The sequence below is a fragment of the Phoca vitulina genome, unplaced genomic scaffold, assembly GCF_004348235.1.
Source record: "Phoca vitulina isolate PV1807 unplaced genomic scaffold, GSC_HSeal_1.0 scaffold19, whole genome shotgun sequence".
Lineage (NCBI taxonomy): Eukaryota > Metazoa > Chordata > Mammalia > Carnivora > Phocidae > Phoca > Phoca vitulina.
Window position 1 is genome coordinate 24,954,593 of NW_022589722.1, and position 16,774 is coordinate 24,971,366.

Here is a 16,774-nt window from a genome sequence, read left to right on the forward strand (position 1 = left end):
ACATCCCGGTCACTTCTGGCCTCACTAAATGTCGCTTCCTCAGGGACTGTCAGCCACTCCACTCCCATATACATGAGCTCGCCAAATAAGAAACAGGAAGAATGAACCAGAAACCAGCGAGGATCATGGGTAGGAGGGGCCGGGGGAGGGGCCAGGAACAGGAGTGATTCTCTGATTATAACTATTTATATAGCTTGACTCTCATGTAACATCTCCAAAAAAAAAAAGAAAAAAAAGGGGGGGGGGGGGGAGGGGAGAGCACTAACTCATTATTAAAATCAATACAATAACCAGAGAAAAGAATAATTTCAAGTTGCTTCTGGGCACTGTCCTCTGACAGGACACCCTTAGTGAGGTACATTCCAAGGACAATGAAACTCCCCCCCAAACTGTAAAAACACCTCTTTACTCCTTAGGTATACATTTAGTGGTAATACTAAAATTGGAATTTTTTTTAATTTTAATTTTTATTTTTTTAAAGATTTTATTTATTTATTTGACAGAGAGAGACACAGTGAGAGAGGGAACACAAGCAGGGGGAGTGGGAGAGGGAGAAGCAGGCTCCCCACTGAGCAGGGAGCCCGATGCGGGGCTCGATCCCAGGACCCCTGGACCATGACCTGAGCCGAAGGCAGACACCCAACGACTGAGCCACCCAGGCGCCCCTAAAATTGGAATTTTAATGCAGCAAACAACACATTAGTGCTACTAGGTACTAAGATCTTCGCCGCGAAAGATTATTATATATAAAGATTTTCAAAAAAGATTCGCTCCCCTTGTATTTTCCCTTGGGGGCCTGTCGTTGGTAATGCCACATTTACTGTTTGACGTCAGGTATGTTGCCTAAAGGGTGCTGAGGGGAGGGCGCGGAGAGCGGGGGTGGGGGGGTAGGGGTCACTAACTCTCCCAGACGGCTTTCCTGGGCTTGGCTCCCATGTGCTGCCTATACCTTCGGGCCTCCTGGTAGTCCTTGGCTTTGAGTAACAACCCACCCCCATCTGTGATGGTTGTGAATAAGGACCCAGTTTTGCCTAAGCCTTAGGTGGAAGGCCGGCAGGAGACCCTTCCCCAGGCCCGAGCCAGGCTGTGGGGTCGCAGGGTCTTTGAATGCCAGCACAGAAGGGACCTTCGTTCTGGGGGTTTGGGCTACGCCCAGGACTTCAAAATGCCCCTCGGGGAACCTCTCAGAGCCCTGGCCCTCTCTCCCCAGGTTGACTGATGAGTCAGGTGGCTTTGCTCTTGTCTCGCGGGCTGATTGTGGCAAACAGGGGCTCTTGGGTTAATGAGAAGTTGAAAAGTAAATTGTGTTGGATAAAGGTGAACTGACAGACAAATTCTTCTTTAAGCTGGCGAGACAAAGGCAGGCAAGGCGGAGGGCTGCTCCTTTATCAAGGCCCAGGCAGAAGGAAGCACCCATGGTCCCTGGTGGCACAGCTGGAACTCGACTCCAGGACCCTCACTCACAGGGCTCCCTGGTCCGTGGTGGGGTTTGAATCCTGGTTCTGCTGCCAGGGAGTTAGCTGTATGACCTTGGGCAAGTCACTTTACTTGTACACTGTTTCCCCATCTGAAGGCAGGGAGATTAATAGGACCGAACTCAGAATTCTTGTGTATATAAGATCCTGCTGTGAAGAGGGCTTGGAACCTTCCTATGCAGTGTGGTCCTGGGTGAGCGGCAACCCCTGGACCTTGTGAGGATGGACACCAGTCCTCCTGCGGCTGAATCTGCACTTGAATGAGGTCCCAGCTGGAGTGTCTGCAGTTTTTTGAAATACTGGTTTAAAATAACCCCAGGGAGGCACCAATCACTGGCCGAGTCACCCCCCCCACCCACTCCCAGGGCTGCTGGGGAGAACCCCACCCCCCCAGCAAAGAGGTGGACCAAGGGCTACCCATGTCACTTTATCCTTTGCTACTTTATTACTTCAAATTAACAACCACAATAAAGCTCAAAAAAGTCCAATATTTACACAGGAAAAAAGTACAAAATTCCCCCCAAAGTTCTTCAGTATTTTTTTTTTCAGTTTTTTAAATTACAAAGTAATAAAAAGCTTTGTTCTTTAATTAAAAAAAGAAAAAGAAAAAGAAAAAAAGGGGAAAAAGAGGTAAATAAATTAGGAAATACACACACGGAGAAAACAAACAAAAATAAAGTAAAACTGGGTGTTAACTAGGAGGGGTGGATAAATCCAGTGCCCAGCCCTGACCCCAGGCTCCTCCGGGAGAGAGAGAGAGAGAGAGAGAGAGAGAGAGAGATAGGCAGAACACAGGGAGGGTGGGGTGCCAGGTGAGTGTCAGGACTGGAGAATTAATTTATAACCCAGGAGCCGGATGCTTTCTGGAAGTAGTCTCCACGGATTCTGCCCTAAGACCAGGGAAAGGGGATGGGGCTGCCACGGGCTGCTGATAGTCTCAGGGGTTGGTAGTGGCAAGGACCCTCTGTGCTCTTCTCGAGGGCCATGGAAGTCACTGCCTACCCCTGTGTCCTTGTTAGGAGGATGAGAACCGAAAAAAGTCCGCCTGGCAGGCGGGGCGAGACACCTGCTGTCCTGGGAGCTTCACATACAGACACACACGCACACAAGGAGTCTCAGCCCCCACCACCTCGCCACCCATTCCTCAAAGTCTTCTTGGAGAGGCAAAGAAGAGACCCAGACGTTCAGGGGTCACTGGAAAAAGCCCGACACAGAAATTCGGCCACAGTCATCTCGGGGCAGTAGGAGCTGTGCCTGTCTCCTGGGGTCCTGCGGCTCAAGAGCTCCCAGTGGGATCTGCCCCCGACCAACCACACCATTCCCCTGGCTCCTCAGGCCACCTCTTGATGGCACCTGAGGACCAGCTGCGTCTCCAACACAGGGACAGCCCCTCCCGGCCGGTGCCCGTGTGGGCTGGGGCGGGCCGTGGCGTCTGGCGAGCATTTGGCAGCCTGAAGATTGTGGACAGCGGGAAACGCATAGGGACAAGAATCCTCTGTGCTGAAGGCATCCCATCTTCTTGCCGTTGGCAAAAAAAAGAAGAAGAAGAAAAAAAAGAAAAAGAAAAAAAAAGAAAAGAAAATCCATCGTCGGTTTTATGCTGGGTTTTTTTCTTTTTGTTCTTTTGAGTGGTTTTTTTCCCCATCTTTTTGTTGTTGTTGTTTTTTAAAAGAAAATACAGTGAAGACACTAGAAGGGAGAGAGAAGACAGATCAGGTGCATGTCTGCCTCTGGCCACCCATCCGCCAGACCACCTGCAGTCCCCACGCTCCTGTCCCGAGGCTTTGAGCTGGTCCCTCTCCAGGGACATAGTGGGTGCTCCATTTTCATGGGAAGAACAAAATCTCTCTCCCTCCTCTGGCCTCTCGGTGAGCAGCCATACGTCCGCCCCACTCTGCCATGGAAGGACTGGTTCCTGGACCTGACAGCTGGTGAAGGCGAGCCCTGTTTCACACCTCAGCTCTAGGTGTGGAATGAATTTCTGCAAAGCACCTCACGCTCAGGATGTCCTGGTGTGAGGCCAAGCCGGTGAAGCCCCTGCGTGGGAGCTCAGACATTTCCCTATTCCCCAAGGAGCTCAGACATTTCCCCCCCCCCCCCCAGCCCCCCCGAGAACCTCTACTACCTCTGCTTCCCCAAGCCAGGCCCCAGAAGAGAGACCTGCTGTAGAGCACCTCAGGCCCACACGTGGCCATGGAAGTCCCTTCGAGGTTCACGCTGGCCGCTCTGAAGGCCACCAGGGCCTTCTCTTACAGCTGATAAACTCCCAAGTAGGTGACCCTATTCTAAGTGGTAACAGCCCAGGGGCTGAGGCAGGACTAAAGGCCTGGGGGAGGTGAGGGTGTGGGCCCCGGGACTGTCTCTGCTAAGAACTAACTCTGCAGACTATTTTAAGGATGGAAGACTGGTCTGAGGGCAGAGGAAGGGTTCTTCCAGCAGCAATTAGCTGGTATGGGCCAGGCGAGTCAAGTAGCTCTGAGGTGAATTCTCTCAAGAGCTGTTGATTTGGGGTGGAATGAATTTCCCTACCACTCCACAACACACACTCCTCTCCTCCCGGAGCCATGGGTGTTTCTAGACCTGGCTGGGCTGCGTCTGCACCACTGTTGACTCACCTAAGCAAATACTGGTCCGATGGTGGCTCTTCCTCACTTCCCGAGATGGTCAAATGGCACGCTTGTCTTTGGGAGGAGGCACAAAGGTAGAGAGAGGATAAGCTGCTAATGATGCAGTCTAGCAAGTCTCCCCCTACCGTGGAGCTCTGCGCCCGCCCCCACCGCCCCTGCAGCCAAGGGAAGGGGGTGTGTGTGACCTCAATGACCCTAGAAGGCAGCTGCTTCGTAGACAAGAACATTGCCCAGAGAGGCAAAGTAGCTGCTCCGGGCCACACACACATCAGGGCCACCAGACTCCCAGCTCGTGGCCCGTCCTGAGGCTCACCCACCACAAGCAAAAGGACCAAAGCAGGTCTCCTGCCCGCCTCTGCCAAGACACCTTCCCTGGGCAAACCACAGACTCCCCCTTCCCAACTTTCCTAGTCTAAATGTGGTCCCAAGTGGGGCCACCAGCAGAATCTGCCCATCCCTCCATCCTGTGCTGACCGGGCCCCGAGGGGGACTTCGTGATGGCCCGGACCACGAGCCCCTCCTCCGTGAGCTCCCTGCTGCCCACCCGGACTGGGCCCCGGTCCTGAAGGCAGGATCCCAGCACCACCACCTGCTGGGGGAAGCGACTTCTCTGAGCCTCAGTTTCTACTTTGCTCACTGGGGCTAAGCCAACCTCAGGAGATTAAAAAAAGCCAAGGCCCTGCTCAACTAAAGGGGCCGCTCCAAGGTTATCGGAGAGGCGAGAACAGAAGTGCCAGCCCGGACTCCCTCCAGGCCATGGCCCCTGGGCACAGTGGTGAGGCACGGGAGGGCTGGAGTGAGTGCAGCTCACCTGTGAGGCTGAAATCCGGGAGACCTCTTGCCGCCCAGTGAGGTCGGAGGATGAGACGTTGGCAGGCGCACCCCTGTGTAGCCTCATGCTCACCTTCCTCTCTCTGTCGACTCGTGAGATCGCTCTGGGAGAAGTATTGCCTAGAGGGGGAGAAGCAGGGGGAGGCCACCCTCAGTGTCCGGGTCCCCGGCTGCCCTGGCCCCCCTCGGGCCCAGCCCACTGCGCAAGATCCCCGCTCACCAGCTTGCTGGATGCGGGAGGCTGGGGTGGAAGCCACAGGCTCGGCAGCACTGCGGAGCCGGTTGGCGGTGGCCCCCGTGGGTGGGCCAGGGGGCAGGGCTCGGGTTGCGGATCCCCGGAGCTGTCCCATCCTCTCCTCGCGCTCGTGTTCTCGCCGCTCCCGGTCCACGTCCTCGGGGTTCCGGGCTGCGCCCTGTGGGGACGAGATGAGACCTGGTCAGGCCTGTGAGGTCATGGTGCTTGGAGATCCAGCATTCCCGCAGCGCAGAGCATGGGGAAAGAGGCTGGGTGGGCACCTGGGGAAGATGCAGCTCAGAAACCCTCTGGTCCAACCTCCTCCCCACAAGGCAGGAAGCCCGAGAGGACTGGAAATGACCCCCAATCACACAGTACAGAGAAACAAAGCCACACAACCACCCGGAGGAAGGAGGAAGCTGGGTCTGAGGAGCAGGGCGAGGTCACTCTGCCCTGGTCTCATGGGGCTGAGGCAGAGCTGGGAGGGTTAATGCCCCAGAATGTCCAAGGGCACTCCTTGGCCCTCCCAACCTGGGCCCCTACTGTGTTCCGAAGCCCTCAGCCCCTCAAAGTTTCCAAACAAGCAGGGCAGGTGTTCAGAGATCCAGAGAAAGAGGAACAGGCTAGCTAAAAGGCAAGGCCAGCGTTTGAACCAGGGCACCAGCCAGGGGATTTGTCAAAGGCTGTTCTTCCCCTGTCCCTGGACCGGGCAATGACTTCTGGCAGGTGCTGTGGGGGAGGCCCGGGGACTCACACAGATGCTGCCGGCCCTGGGACAAGACAGGAGCTCAGGGGGAGCTCGAGGAAGAATGGGCTAGATGCCCTGTGGAGGAAAAAGAGGTCCAACAGGCAGGCTGGGGCGGAAGGGTTCCGTGAGCCCCCAGGGCCTGCCCTTCAGCCACTGCCACCCCAGTGCAGGAGGAAAGGAGAAAGGCTCAGAGAGAGGAGCATGGCGTGGGAGCGGCACCTGGCCGCATTACCTAGTTGGTCCCGGGGTCGTCCACAGGGAAGGGCAGGGGGCTGGCATGAGGGGGGCCGCATCTGTGGAGGAGAGAGCTGCAGGCTGAGTGGGGGGCCTGTTCACGGGCCATGGGGTGCAGACTCCTGCAACCCTGTCTCTCTCCCAGGGACCTGGCAAAGAAGGCCCTGCTGTCCTTGGGGCATGAGGGCTGGGGGTGGCCCTTGCCTTTAAGCAACTCCAGGAGATAGGGACTAGGGATCAGAATGATCTCTGAATCCTAGTGAGGAATCGAGGCCCGAGGAGCCCTCATGACCCTGTGTGGGGTCACACAGCTCAGGACAGGGCCAGGGTCTGAATCCAGGCCTCTGTCACCCAATCCTACTCTGCACCCCCAGAGGACTTAGGAGGGACGCACATCCCCAGCCTTCCCACCCACAAGCCTGTCTGGGCAGGCCTGGAACCGCCAGGGCGCTAGGTCCTGACTCCAGTACCACCCCCCCAAGTCCACCCCCCCGGCCCCGGGCTCCCACTCAGTGATAGGACGGCAGAGAGCATCTCAGCCAGAAGCAGAGCAGGCCCGTGTTAAGAGCTGCAGCTCCGCTCAGGAAACCTGCGGGCTGGGCAGGGACGAGCTCATCCCCGGCCTGGGCCAACTGAGGCTGGTGAAGCCAAAGAGTCTGCTCAGAGGAGTACAGCCCTGGGCTGAGCGAGTGCGCAGAGGGCTGGAGCCCCTGCCCCTGGTGGCCCCAGCAGGCTCGGGTCAAGGCCAACCCCAGAGCAGGAGGAGCTACTCTCCACATTTCCATCCAACCAATGACGCCTCAAGAATTGCACACCAGGGAGGTTTCTTGGCTTTTATTTGCCCACAGAAAACACAAAAGGTCAACATCAAAGTCACACAAGCAACCAGCCCTGTTGTGCGGACCCCTGTCCTTGGCTACACCGAGTCTCCTCCTGGCCTGCTGGTTGGACCTCGGAACACAGTGGCTCCGTGTGCTGACGGCAACGTCCCAGGCTCCGGGGATCCAGGGATTCTGGGGCCCTGATGCTACACGGGGTGGCCACTTCAAGGACAGACGCTCCCAGTCAGGGGTGGGATCCTTCCCACAGGAGTCCGTAGCCCTTGGTGCCCAGCATGGTGTCCAGTCCCTAGGTAAGTGCTGGTAATGGCACCAGAGGCCTGGCCTTGGGGTGAAGACACGGAAGGTCCCCATTGCATGTCTGCAGATGCTTCCGCCAACAGGCAGGTGGAGATGGTGGAGTTCACCGTGGTGGTGATGGGGTCAAAGGCGCCCAGTGATCCAGTCCAGGCCCTCAGGTCAGAGATCGGTGCAGAATAAGGCTGTGGGTACCTCTGCTCAGCTTCTGACTCTAGAGCCTGCCTCAAAGGGGACCCCAGGAAGGGGTCAGGGTGCCAGCAATGGGCAGGGAGGGTGCTCGTGGCCTGGCTTGAGATGAGATCTTGTCAGCTGGATGGTTCCACGAGAGGTTCTAGGAGGAGCCATCTAGAGGAGCACTGTCCCACAGAACTTTCTGTGATGATGGAAACGTTCACGTCTGCCTCGTTGGACAGGAAAGCCACTGACCGGCCACATGTGGCTGCTGACAACTTGAAACGTAGCAAATGTGACTGAGGAGCTACATTTTCAGCTTTGATTAATTTTAATTAATTAAAAATTAGCCACACATAGCCAGTGGCTACCATATTGCATGGTGCAAGCCTTGACAACATAAAACCCATTCTTGGAGCTACACTGAGCGGAAGGGCCAAGCCCATCCCTGAAGCCGACCCAGGGATGACTTTCTACACGGATGAGTGAGTGCCCGGTGTCCAGATGCCCTGAGCAATGAATGCCCTTTGGCGAGAAGATCTGGCCCTTGGCCCTCGGCCACACTCCCACCTGGAAGGTCTGGGGTGCAAGGTGCCCCACTGCCCATCGCCCACCCCCACCCCTCGAGTCCCCTGGCCCGTGGGACCACGGCTCTCCGCCCGACCTCTGTCGAACTCCTTAGGGAACGGTACCCAGCGCTGACCCCCACGTCCAGGAGAATAAGCCCTCGGGTCCTGAGCATCTGACGTCCGCCACGAAAGGAGAGGCACACCAGCATGAAGCGCGGTACAGGTGAGGGGCGTTTAATGAGTTCAAGTTCAATACAGAGGCCACCGTCGGGGTCTTGCTGAAGCCGCTCCCGGTGCCCGTTCCCACCAGGCCCTCCAGGGCAGTGAACATCGTCCCTCCTTCAGGCTCGGTTCATCAGGCAGCTGATTCATCCCCAAGAATCTCACGGCAGGGCCTTCACCACTCCCTCTCCACTGCACCCCACCAGGCCAAGGGACACCTCCTCAGGCCTGGCCCCGATGGGCTCAGACACACCTGGTGACGTCAGAACTGGGGCCCCGGAGTCCAGACCACAGGCCAGTAGTTTTGGGGGGGCAGCTCCTCCACCTCCTCCAGGGGCCTATCTGGAGGGCCCTGGGTGCCCAGGGGCGCCGGGCACCTGGAAGGGACAGAGAGCACAGCAGAGGCTCAGCCTCTTGTGCTCGCCCAGCCAAGTGGTAAATCTTGGAAAGGCCGGGCCTCGGAGGGTCCTTACCAGTATGAGGGTGAGTACGTGGGCCCGGCACAGGGACAGGGGCGGGGGCAGGGCAGCGTGATAGCTTCGTTGTCACGGGGCTGAGCCTGGCTCGAGGAAGCCCCCTTTTCCAGAAGAGACGTGAAACAAGACACACGATTTCACAGATTCCGGAGCTCCGGGCACCGCTGACGAACGCTTCTCCCCACCCCACCCCCCCAAGACCCTTAAAAGAGGGAGACAGAGCAACCGCCTAGCAAGACCCAGGGTCCCATGACCAGGAAGAAAGAAACCACAATGAATGGGTCCAGGCTGGCCAGAGGGGCCACGGTGAAGGCAGCCGCCTGGGACGTGCAGAACAACAAGAGCAGGGTGGTGTAGGCGACGATCAGGACGGCCGGGGGGCCCGCCAGCGCCATCCACGCGCCACCGAGGGCACCTAGGAGGGACTCAAGGCCCGGCCAGGTCCTCTTGGGCCTGGCGGGAGGTGGTGCCCCCCTGCCCCGCTGCCCAGAGCGGCACGCGCGGTCAGCACAGATGAGGCTGGAGTGGGGGGGCCGCGGGGACTCCGGGAGCCCAGCGAGGTCGCTGGCACTGTCCAGCTCATAGCCTCCACTTTTCGGGAGCCCCGCCCGCCACAGGGTCACTTTGGCCTTAAGAGTCGGGGCCTTCCCCGTCCAGTCCCCCAAGCCCGCCTTGGCCTCCAGGTGACTCACGAATTTGAGCATGTTCCAGTCGAAGACGTAGTCGTAGGAGAAGCCCTGCCGGTGGAAGAGGTTACGGAAGAGCTGACGCAGGTACGAGTAGTCAGGCTTGTCATCGAACCGCAGGGAGCGGCAGAAGTTGAGGTATGTGGAGAACTCGGCTGGCGGGGGTCACAGAAAAGGCTGCCGTGAGGCCCAGGCTCCCCAGGCCCCACCCCCGCAGCCCGGGTTGTCCTGCCCACCCGCTGTCCCTCCGAACGCTTTCAATCTAGGAGGGGACAAGAGGACGGCAGAGCAGAGCGACGGTCCTCCTCACAGCGCCAAAACCCTCGCGAGCCGGTGAACAGGGCCTTGAAGACTTGACTAGACCCGAGAGCTGGGAATGAGGAACAAGCGCCCCCTCACAGTAAGGGGCACCGCAGGGCCTCAGGCCACCGCTCTACCCGCTCTTGCCAATCACTCTGGGGACCAGGCATGCCGATGGCAGATCAAGAGCTGCCATAAGATCCAAAGGACGGTCAAGGGCCCAGTGGGAACTCCCAACATGACCAAAGCCACAGAAGGCTAACTGTGACCCAACGTGACCAAACACAGAAGACCGAAGACACAGAAGGCATGTCCTCCTCCGGAAAGCGGGGGCGGGGAGAGCCCCTGTGAGCTAACAGCAAATGTACACTGGCCTCTGCCATTCCTGAAACCCCTGTAAATCCCTAAATGCTAAGAGCGCTAGGAGCATCTTTTGTTCCGATGTGGTGACTCCTAATGGCCCCTGGATGGGTGGGGGCTGGTCACCATCAAGACCAAGCCATGCTTAGAAGCTTAGAAGCTTAGAATTTTCAGTGCCCCACCCCCAAACACCTCTCTAGAAGGGAGAGAGGCTGGAAATAGAGTTAGTACTCGCTTATGTCTACACAAAGAAGCCTCCATAAAAATCCCAATGGTATGGGGTTTGGACAGCTTCCAGATTGGTGAACACGTCCCCATAGAGGAGGGTGACACGCCCCAGCTCCACAGGGACAGAAGCCCCTGTGCTCAGGCCCTTCCTTCGCAGACCTCACGCTATGTATCTCTTCATCTGGCTATTCATCCACATCCTTTATCGTAGCCTTTAACAAAGTGGTACGCCAGGTCAGTTTCCCTGAATCCTATGAGCTGCTCTAGCAAATTCATCCCAGCTGAGGAGGGGGGCGCGGGAACCTCAGACTCACAGACGGCTGGTCTGAGCCCGGGCGGCAAGCCAGACTCGTGACCGGCATCTGAGGCAGGGACGGGGGCAGTCTTGTGGGATCGGGCCCCAGACCGGTGGGATCTCCCGCCGGCTCCAGGCAGACAGTTATCAAAATGGAGTCAAGCTAGAGGACACCCAACGGGTGTCACAGAGAACTGCCTGGTGGGGGGCAACGCCCCACACGTGTGGTGAGTAGAAGCTGCAGAGGCTCACACGGCGAGGAAGAACGAGCTTTTCCTAATATGCCGCCCTCGCGGGACGAAGCAGCGACAGCCCGGGACTGAGGCTGTGGGGCAGCGGCGGCGCAGGGCGGGCTCTGTGGCCTTGTGTTCCCCTCAGAGGGGCCGCCTCCCCCACGGGGCTACTCACAGGGGTAGCCTTTGCAGAGGACCTCGATGGGTGTCGACATCTTCTTCTCGCTGATGCGCTCGTACTTCTGGCGCTTGGTGGCCGCTTTGAGGCCCTGCCAGGGCAGGGAGCCGAGGTTGAAGTACATGAGCACGTAGCCCAGGCTCTCCAGGTCGTCTCGGCGGCTTTGCTCTGCACGGAGTCGAGGACAGGGTGAGGGGCAGGGTCCGCCGGGGCTCCTGGCCAACAGAGGCGCCCCTCCTCCAGGACACGCCCCCCACCCCCTCACCCCGCCACCCCGCACGCCGGCTAGCTGCAACTCCAACACAAACACCCACAGCTCAGGGTAACCCTTCTACAGGAAAAGGCCTGGGGCCGAGCTCTTCCTACTCAAGCTGGGCCCAGTTTCTCCAGCCCAGGAACTTTCTCACTCAACAGCTTTACAGCAGGCCCGCTGGTGCCTCCTTGCCAGCCCACTCTGGGGACAGGGCACAAGTGTGGCGTCGGACAGGGCCAGGGTCAAATCCGACTCTGGTACCTGCTAAGCCGCACGACCTAAAGCAACCGTGTTGCACCCGGGAGCCCGGCGCCCCCCACTCTACCAGGCCGCTGTGGGGATGACGTCAGGCACGTTAAGGTGCTGCTACATCACAGCTCTCCTCCTGGAGGGGAAGGCCTGACTCTGTGGCCCCAACGCGGGGAAAACATCCAGCTGCAGAAAGCCAGGGCCCTGGCCCGCAAGCCCACGGCTGCACGGGGCTCCCGGGCCTCACACTCACCGATGCCCAGGTGGGTGTTGATGGAGGCGTAGCGGGCAGTGCCAGTCAAGTTCTTGTTTTCCCGGTAGGGGATGTGCTGGTGCGTGCGGGCATCCCGGTATTTCTTGGCCAGGCCGAAGTCGATGATGTACACCAGGTTGCCCTTCTTCCCCAGCCCCATGAGGAAGTTGTCAGGTTTGACGTCCCGGTGTATGAAGTTCTTGGAGTGGATGTACTCGATACGGCTGATCTGGGGGGGGGGGGACAGCAAGTCATTTAGCAAGCGGTCCAGGGAGGGGCTTTCACCAAGCACTCAGGGCCAGGCCCTGCACTGGGGCCTGAGGGCTGGGGTGGTAGGGACGGAAAACACACATCCGTGGTCCCTGCCCTGGGTAGGGCAGAAAGATCTGTCTCTGCAACTATGCGAGATGATCTCAAGGGGTAGGTCAGAGAAGGCTTCCTGGAGGAAGTGACACAGACAGGAATTCCGAAAGAGGAGTTCACCGAGGTTGCTGTGAGACAGGGAGAGAGAGCAAGGTAGGAAAGCTAATGGCAAGACCTAGAAATGAAGCCCGGAAAGGCATCTGGGCCCCCAGGGAAGCCTCTGCTGCCTGGCTCTACACCCTCATCGGACTTGGGGGGCCGGAATTAGAGAGGCATTTCGAAGGCTGTCCTGGTAACAGCCGCAGACCCAGACCCTGCCTAACAGGAGCTCCGTGTATCATTCCGGGTCCAAAATCGTATGCTTTTCTATTTTTAAGAAAGGTTTCCTGCCCTGAGTTTATAAAGGGCTTTAGAATCTAAAGGTTGCTTATCATCTGTTCTGGTCCAGGCACTGCATGGTGTCCCACTTGACCCCACAACAGCCCAGCAAAGGGGACACTCTGATCTGAGACGACTGATGGTCAGAGAGGCTTAGCGATCACCTAGAGTCAGCACACTGGGGTGTGACCCAGGTCTGTGTGATCACTAGCTTTAGAATCACCCCAGGGCAGAGTCCCAAGTCCTACCCCAGAAGCCCGACCCAGGAGGCCTGGAGATCTGCATTTAACCCCCCTCCCCCATTCTACAGCCAATGGTCAAGGTCCCCTGATCCTGGTCCATATCCCTGTCACTGCCTCCTGCTGTGGCATGCTCCAGAGGCAGGAGGCAGGGCTGGCACCCCACGCCCGGTGGGGAAACAGAGGTTGGAAGGGAAGCTGCAAGCGCAGCAGGGCCCACAGTCCCTGGCTGGGGAGGGCAGGTGGGGACTCACCATCTGGTCGGCCAGGAGCAGCACTGTCTTGAGGCTGAACTTGCGGGAGCAGAAGTTGAAGAGGTCCTCGAGGCTGGGCCCCAGCAGCTCCATGACCATCACATTGTAGTCCCCCTCGGCTCCGCACCACTTGATGGATGGGATTCCCACTGAGGGCCAGAGATGAGGGTGTCAGGGTGGACCCTCGCCCACACCCGCACACTAGCATGCACACCCCGCCCCGAGCCCCTCAGGCTCCGCCCCCAGGCCCCACCCAGCCCTCACCTCCTCCCTGCATCATCTTGTAGAACTTGCTCTCGATGTGCAGCTGCGGGTGCTTCGTTTTCACACACTCGAGTTTGATGGCAACTTCTTCACCAGAGGCAATGTTGGCACCTGCCAGGGGCGGAGGAGGGGTACAAGGGACCCGGGTCACGCTCGGCCAGGCAGGTGGCCTCAGGTCAGGGCCAACTTGGTTGTCTGACCCTGAGCAGCTCAGCGCCCCTTGGGGGAGGCCAGAAAGGTGGCAAAGGGCCCAGCACTGCATCCAAGGGAAGCAGAGGGACTGCGGGCACAGAGTGGACACCCGGCCCAGCTTGGGCAGGAGGGGAGGGGGCTGAGCGGCATGTGGGAGGGGAAGGCCGGGAGGAAGGAACTGCAGACATCTCAGAGAGCCACGGGCTGGTGCAGCAGAGAAGGCCAGACGTGAAGGGAGACGAGAGGGACTGCAGGGGGCTCACAGATGACGTAAGAGGAATTTTATCCTGGGAGCGGGAGCCACTGAGCTGGAGAGGAGTGAGGTCAGAGGGATGTCAGGCTGAGGAGAGAGGCGGGCGGGGCAAGGCTCTGTCTCAAGAAGTCCCAAGAGTCTACGGCCATCCCACCCTGAACGCGCCCGATCTCGTCAAGAAGTCCCAAGAAAGACCCAAATCCAAACTGTGCCTTGCCTCAGTTTCCCCAGCTCTAATACTGAGTGGGCTGAGCTAGAGGCCGGGGGCCAGACTGAGGGAGGCCAGGCGATAAACTGAAACAGCTGAGCCTTAGCACACACACAGAGCACGAGATCCAGAGGAGGGCAGCAGCGCCGGAGAACGGAGGATGGGAGAAAGCCTGCGTCTCAAGTCAGGGGAAAAGACGAGGCTCTGCCGTAAGCGCCCTTGGAGGCACTAGCTGGCCATCGGAGGAAAGACACCATAGTTCACGCCCCACACACCAGGAGAGATCCCAAGTGAAGCCAAAGTTTGCGTGATAAAAAGAAAAAGGTGGAGTATAAGTTAGCACAGCCGCTTTGCCTTTGTTGTTGTTGTTAAGTAATCTCTACACTGAACGTGGGGCTCGAGCCCACGACCCCGAGATCAAGAGCCACACGCTCCATGGACTGAGCCAGCCAAGCGCCCCAGCACAGCCACTTTGAAAACCAGGTTGGCATTTACCCAGTAGAGCTGAACACACACATAACCCTTTCCCAAGCAAGTCCACTCCCGAGTATATGCCCTTCAGAAACATGTGAGCTCCAGGAGGACAAGAATGTTCACAACTCCCAACCACCCGAATGCCCAATCAGAAGAACGGCTAAGCCACGATGCAGTCGGAGAGAGGGAGGCCACAGGGCAGGGCAGAGCAACAGATACCGGCTCCAGGCGGCTCCCAGCATCTTTTTTTTTTTTTTTTAAGATTTTATTTATTTGTCAGAGAGAGTGCACGCACAAGCAGGGGCAGCATCAGGCAGAGGGAGAAGCGGGCTCCCGCTGAACAAGGAGCCTGACGTAGGACTTGATCCCAGGACCCCGGGATCATGACCCAAGCCGAAGGCAGAGGCTTAACCGACTGAGCCACCCAGGCGTCTCAGCTCCCAGCATCTTAACGCTCAGTACGAGAGAGCAAGGAGCTGCCCCGTTCACGAGAACCCAAGGTGAAGACAAGCCAGTGCCCAGCAACGGGCTGTGTGGACAAACTGAACGCATCTCTCCATGCAGCGGGATGTTATTCAGCCACAGGAAGGGAGGACCGACACATGCTACAACATCGATGAACCTTACAAATGTGCTAGGTGAACAAGCCAGACACCAAGGCACAGATGCTGCCGGATTCCATTACAGGAAATGTCCAGAATAGGTTAAATCCGTAGAATCCGGGAATAGACTGGTGGTTGCCAGGGGTGGGGAGGGGGAAAGAAGGTGTGCCTACTTAATGGGTACGGGGTTTTCTTTTGGGGTGATGAAAATGCTTTGGAACTACACAGGAATGGTGGTTGCACAACACTGGGAACCTACCAAATGCCACTGAATTGTGTATTTTGAAAATGGTTGTGTTATGTGAATTTCACCTCTGTTGAAAGATAGGGCGAGACAGGAGAACACAGGCACGGTTGAAAACACGCAATGCTGAACAGGGTTAGGTCTAGGGATACAAACGTAATAAAACTCTTTAACACGAGGGAACAATTTCAACTGTCTGATGGTGGTTCCCTCTGTGACGGGAAAGCAGAGGAGGGGCACGATGGGGTGGCAGGACCCTACAAGGTGACAGGCACATCCTCTCTCAGGGGAAGGGGGGAACGGTGCCTAAGAGCATGCATATTTGCTGTAGGTCTTCTCTTGTTACCTACTCAACACTTAATAAAAAGAACAATGAGATCTGAGAAGAAAAGAGAGAATTGCCTTACAACTTTGGGGTAGGCAAGGCTTTTTATCCCTGATTTAAAATCGAAAGGCCATTAAAAAAAAAAAAGGAAAAAAAATGGCTCCATCCCATCCAAAAGGGAATCCACGGCAAAAACACCAGCAACAAAGTCCTAAGAAATATACCCGTGACTTATCAGCGGCAAGTGGCTGGGAGCACTAATATGTTAACGAGCTCCTGCGCATCAGTAGGAAAAAGACCAAAGGCTCAAAGGAAACAGGGTAAAGGATCTGAATAGATGCTTCAAGAGAAAGAAATCATTAATATAAAAATGGCGTACTCATATGAAAAGATGCTCAATCTCCTTGTGAGAGAAACGCAAACGGTCCTCAAAGAGTACGCCCACCTATGACTGGCGGGAGTCCCGCGGTAAGACGCCTGTGCTGTGGGGGGGCAGGGCCGCGGGGCAGTGGGCACCGCGCCTCCAAGAGGCCCGGGTGTGAACTGAGAAATTCGGCTCCCGCTTCGGGGGTGCGCTCAACACCCCAGTGAGTGCAAAAAGGGCCTGGGTGAGGATGTTTGCACCAGCAAAACCTGGACACGGCCCAGATGTCCATCATTCTGGGGCCTGGTTAAATAAAGAATGGCCCATCAATAACATGGAATACAATGGAAAAAGAATGAGGAAGCTCTCTCTGTGCAGAAGTGGAAAGATCTCAAAGATACAGGAAGTGAAAAAGCAAAGTACAAAACAGTATGTATTCTATGCTCTTTCCAGTTTAAAAAAAATAAAAAGATGGGGGAAATAATACGGATCTGTGTTTGGTTGTATCTACATAAGAAAACACTGGAAAGAAGCATGAGAAACCAGTGAGGGCCGGGCAGGGCTACGCTGACCGCTAGCCCAGGAGGGGACATTTCACCGGGTTCTAGGTTATGGGCTGCCACTTTTCCCGACACCTCTGTTGGGATATAATTCACATACTACACAATTACTGCTTTTTTTTAAACATTTTTTTTGTTTTTTTAAGATTTTTTAATTTATTTGACAGAGAGAAAGACAGCGAGAGAGGGAACACAAGCAGGGGGAGTGGGAGAGGGAGCAGCAGGCTTCCCGCTGAGCGGGGAGCCCAATGCAGGGCTCGATCCCAGGACCCTGGGATCATGACCTGAGCCG

At 57.0% G+C, this 16,774-nt stretch overlaps 1 protein-coding gene across 8 annotated transcripts in view; it reads right to left on the bottom strand.

The window, feature by feature from the left end:
- Positions 1-2,093: 2,093 nt before the first annotated feature.
- The window catches only part of LOC116639722 (casein kinase I), a 33,008-nt gene continuing 18,327 nt past the window's right edge, over positions 2,094-16,774 (bottom strand). For 7 of the 8 annotated variants that reach the window (XM_032416270.1, XM_032416274.1, XM_032416276.1 and 4 more), the window contains exons 3-11: positions 13,261-13,371; positions 12,997-13,145; positions 11,763-11,991; positions 11,005-11,175; positions 9,420-9,568; positions 5,154-5,346; positions 4,914-5,053; positions 4,091-4,156; positions 2,094-3,164 (exon numbers count right to left, since the gene is read on the bottom strand). In XM_032416270.1, the coding sequence (XP_032272161.1) occupies positions 4,124-4,156; positions 4,914-5,053; positions 5,154-5,346; positions 9,420-9,568; positions 11,005-11,175; positions 11,763-11,991; positions 12,997-13,145; positions 13,261-13,371 (1,175 nt within the window). In that variant the 3' untranslated portion in view covers positions 2,094-3,164; positions 4,091-4,123. Of the gene's footprint in view, positions 3,165-4,090; positions 4,157-4,913; positions 5,054-5,153; positions 5,347-6,754; positions 8,629-8,724; positions 8,829-9,419; positions 9,569-11,004; positions 11,176-11,762; positions 11,992-12,996; positions 13,146-13,260; positions 13,372-16,774 lie in introns of those variants that run through there. The other variant, XM_032416277.1, reaches the window with a different exon arrangement.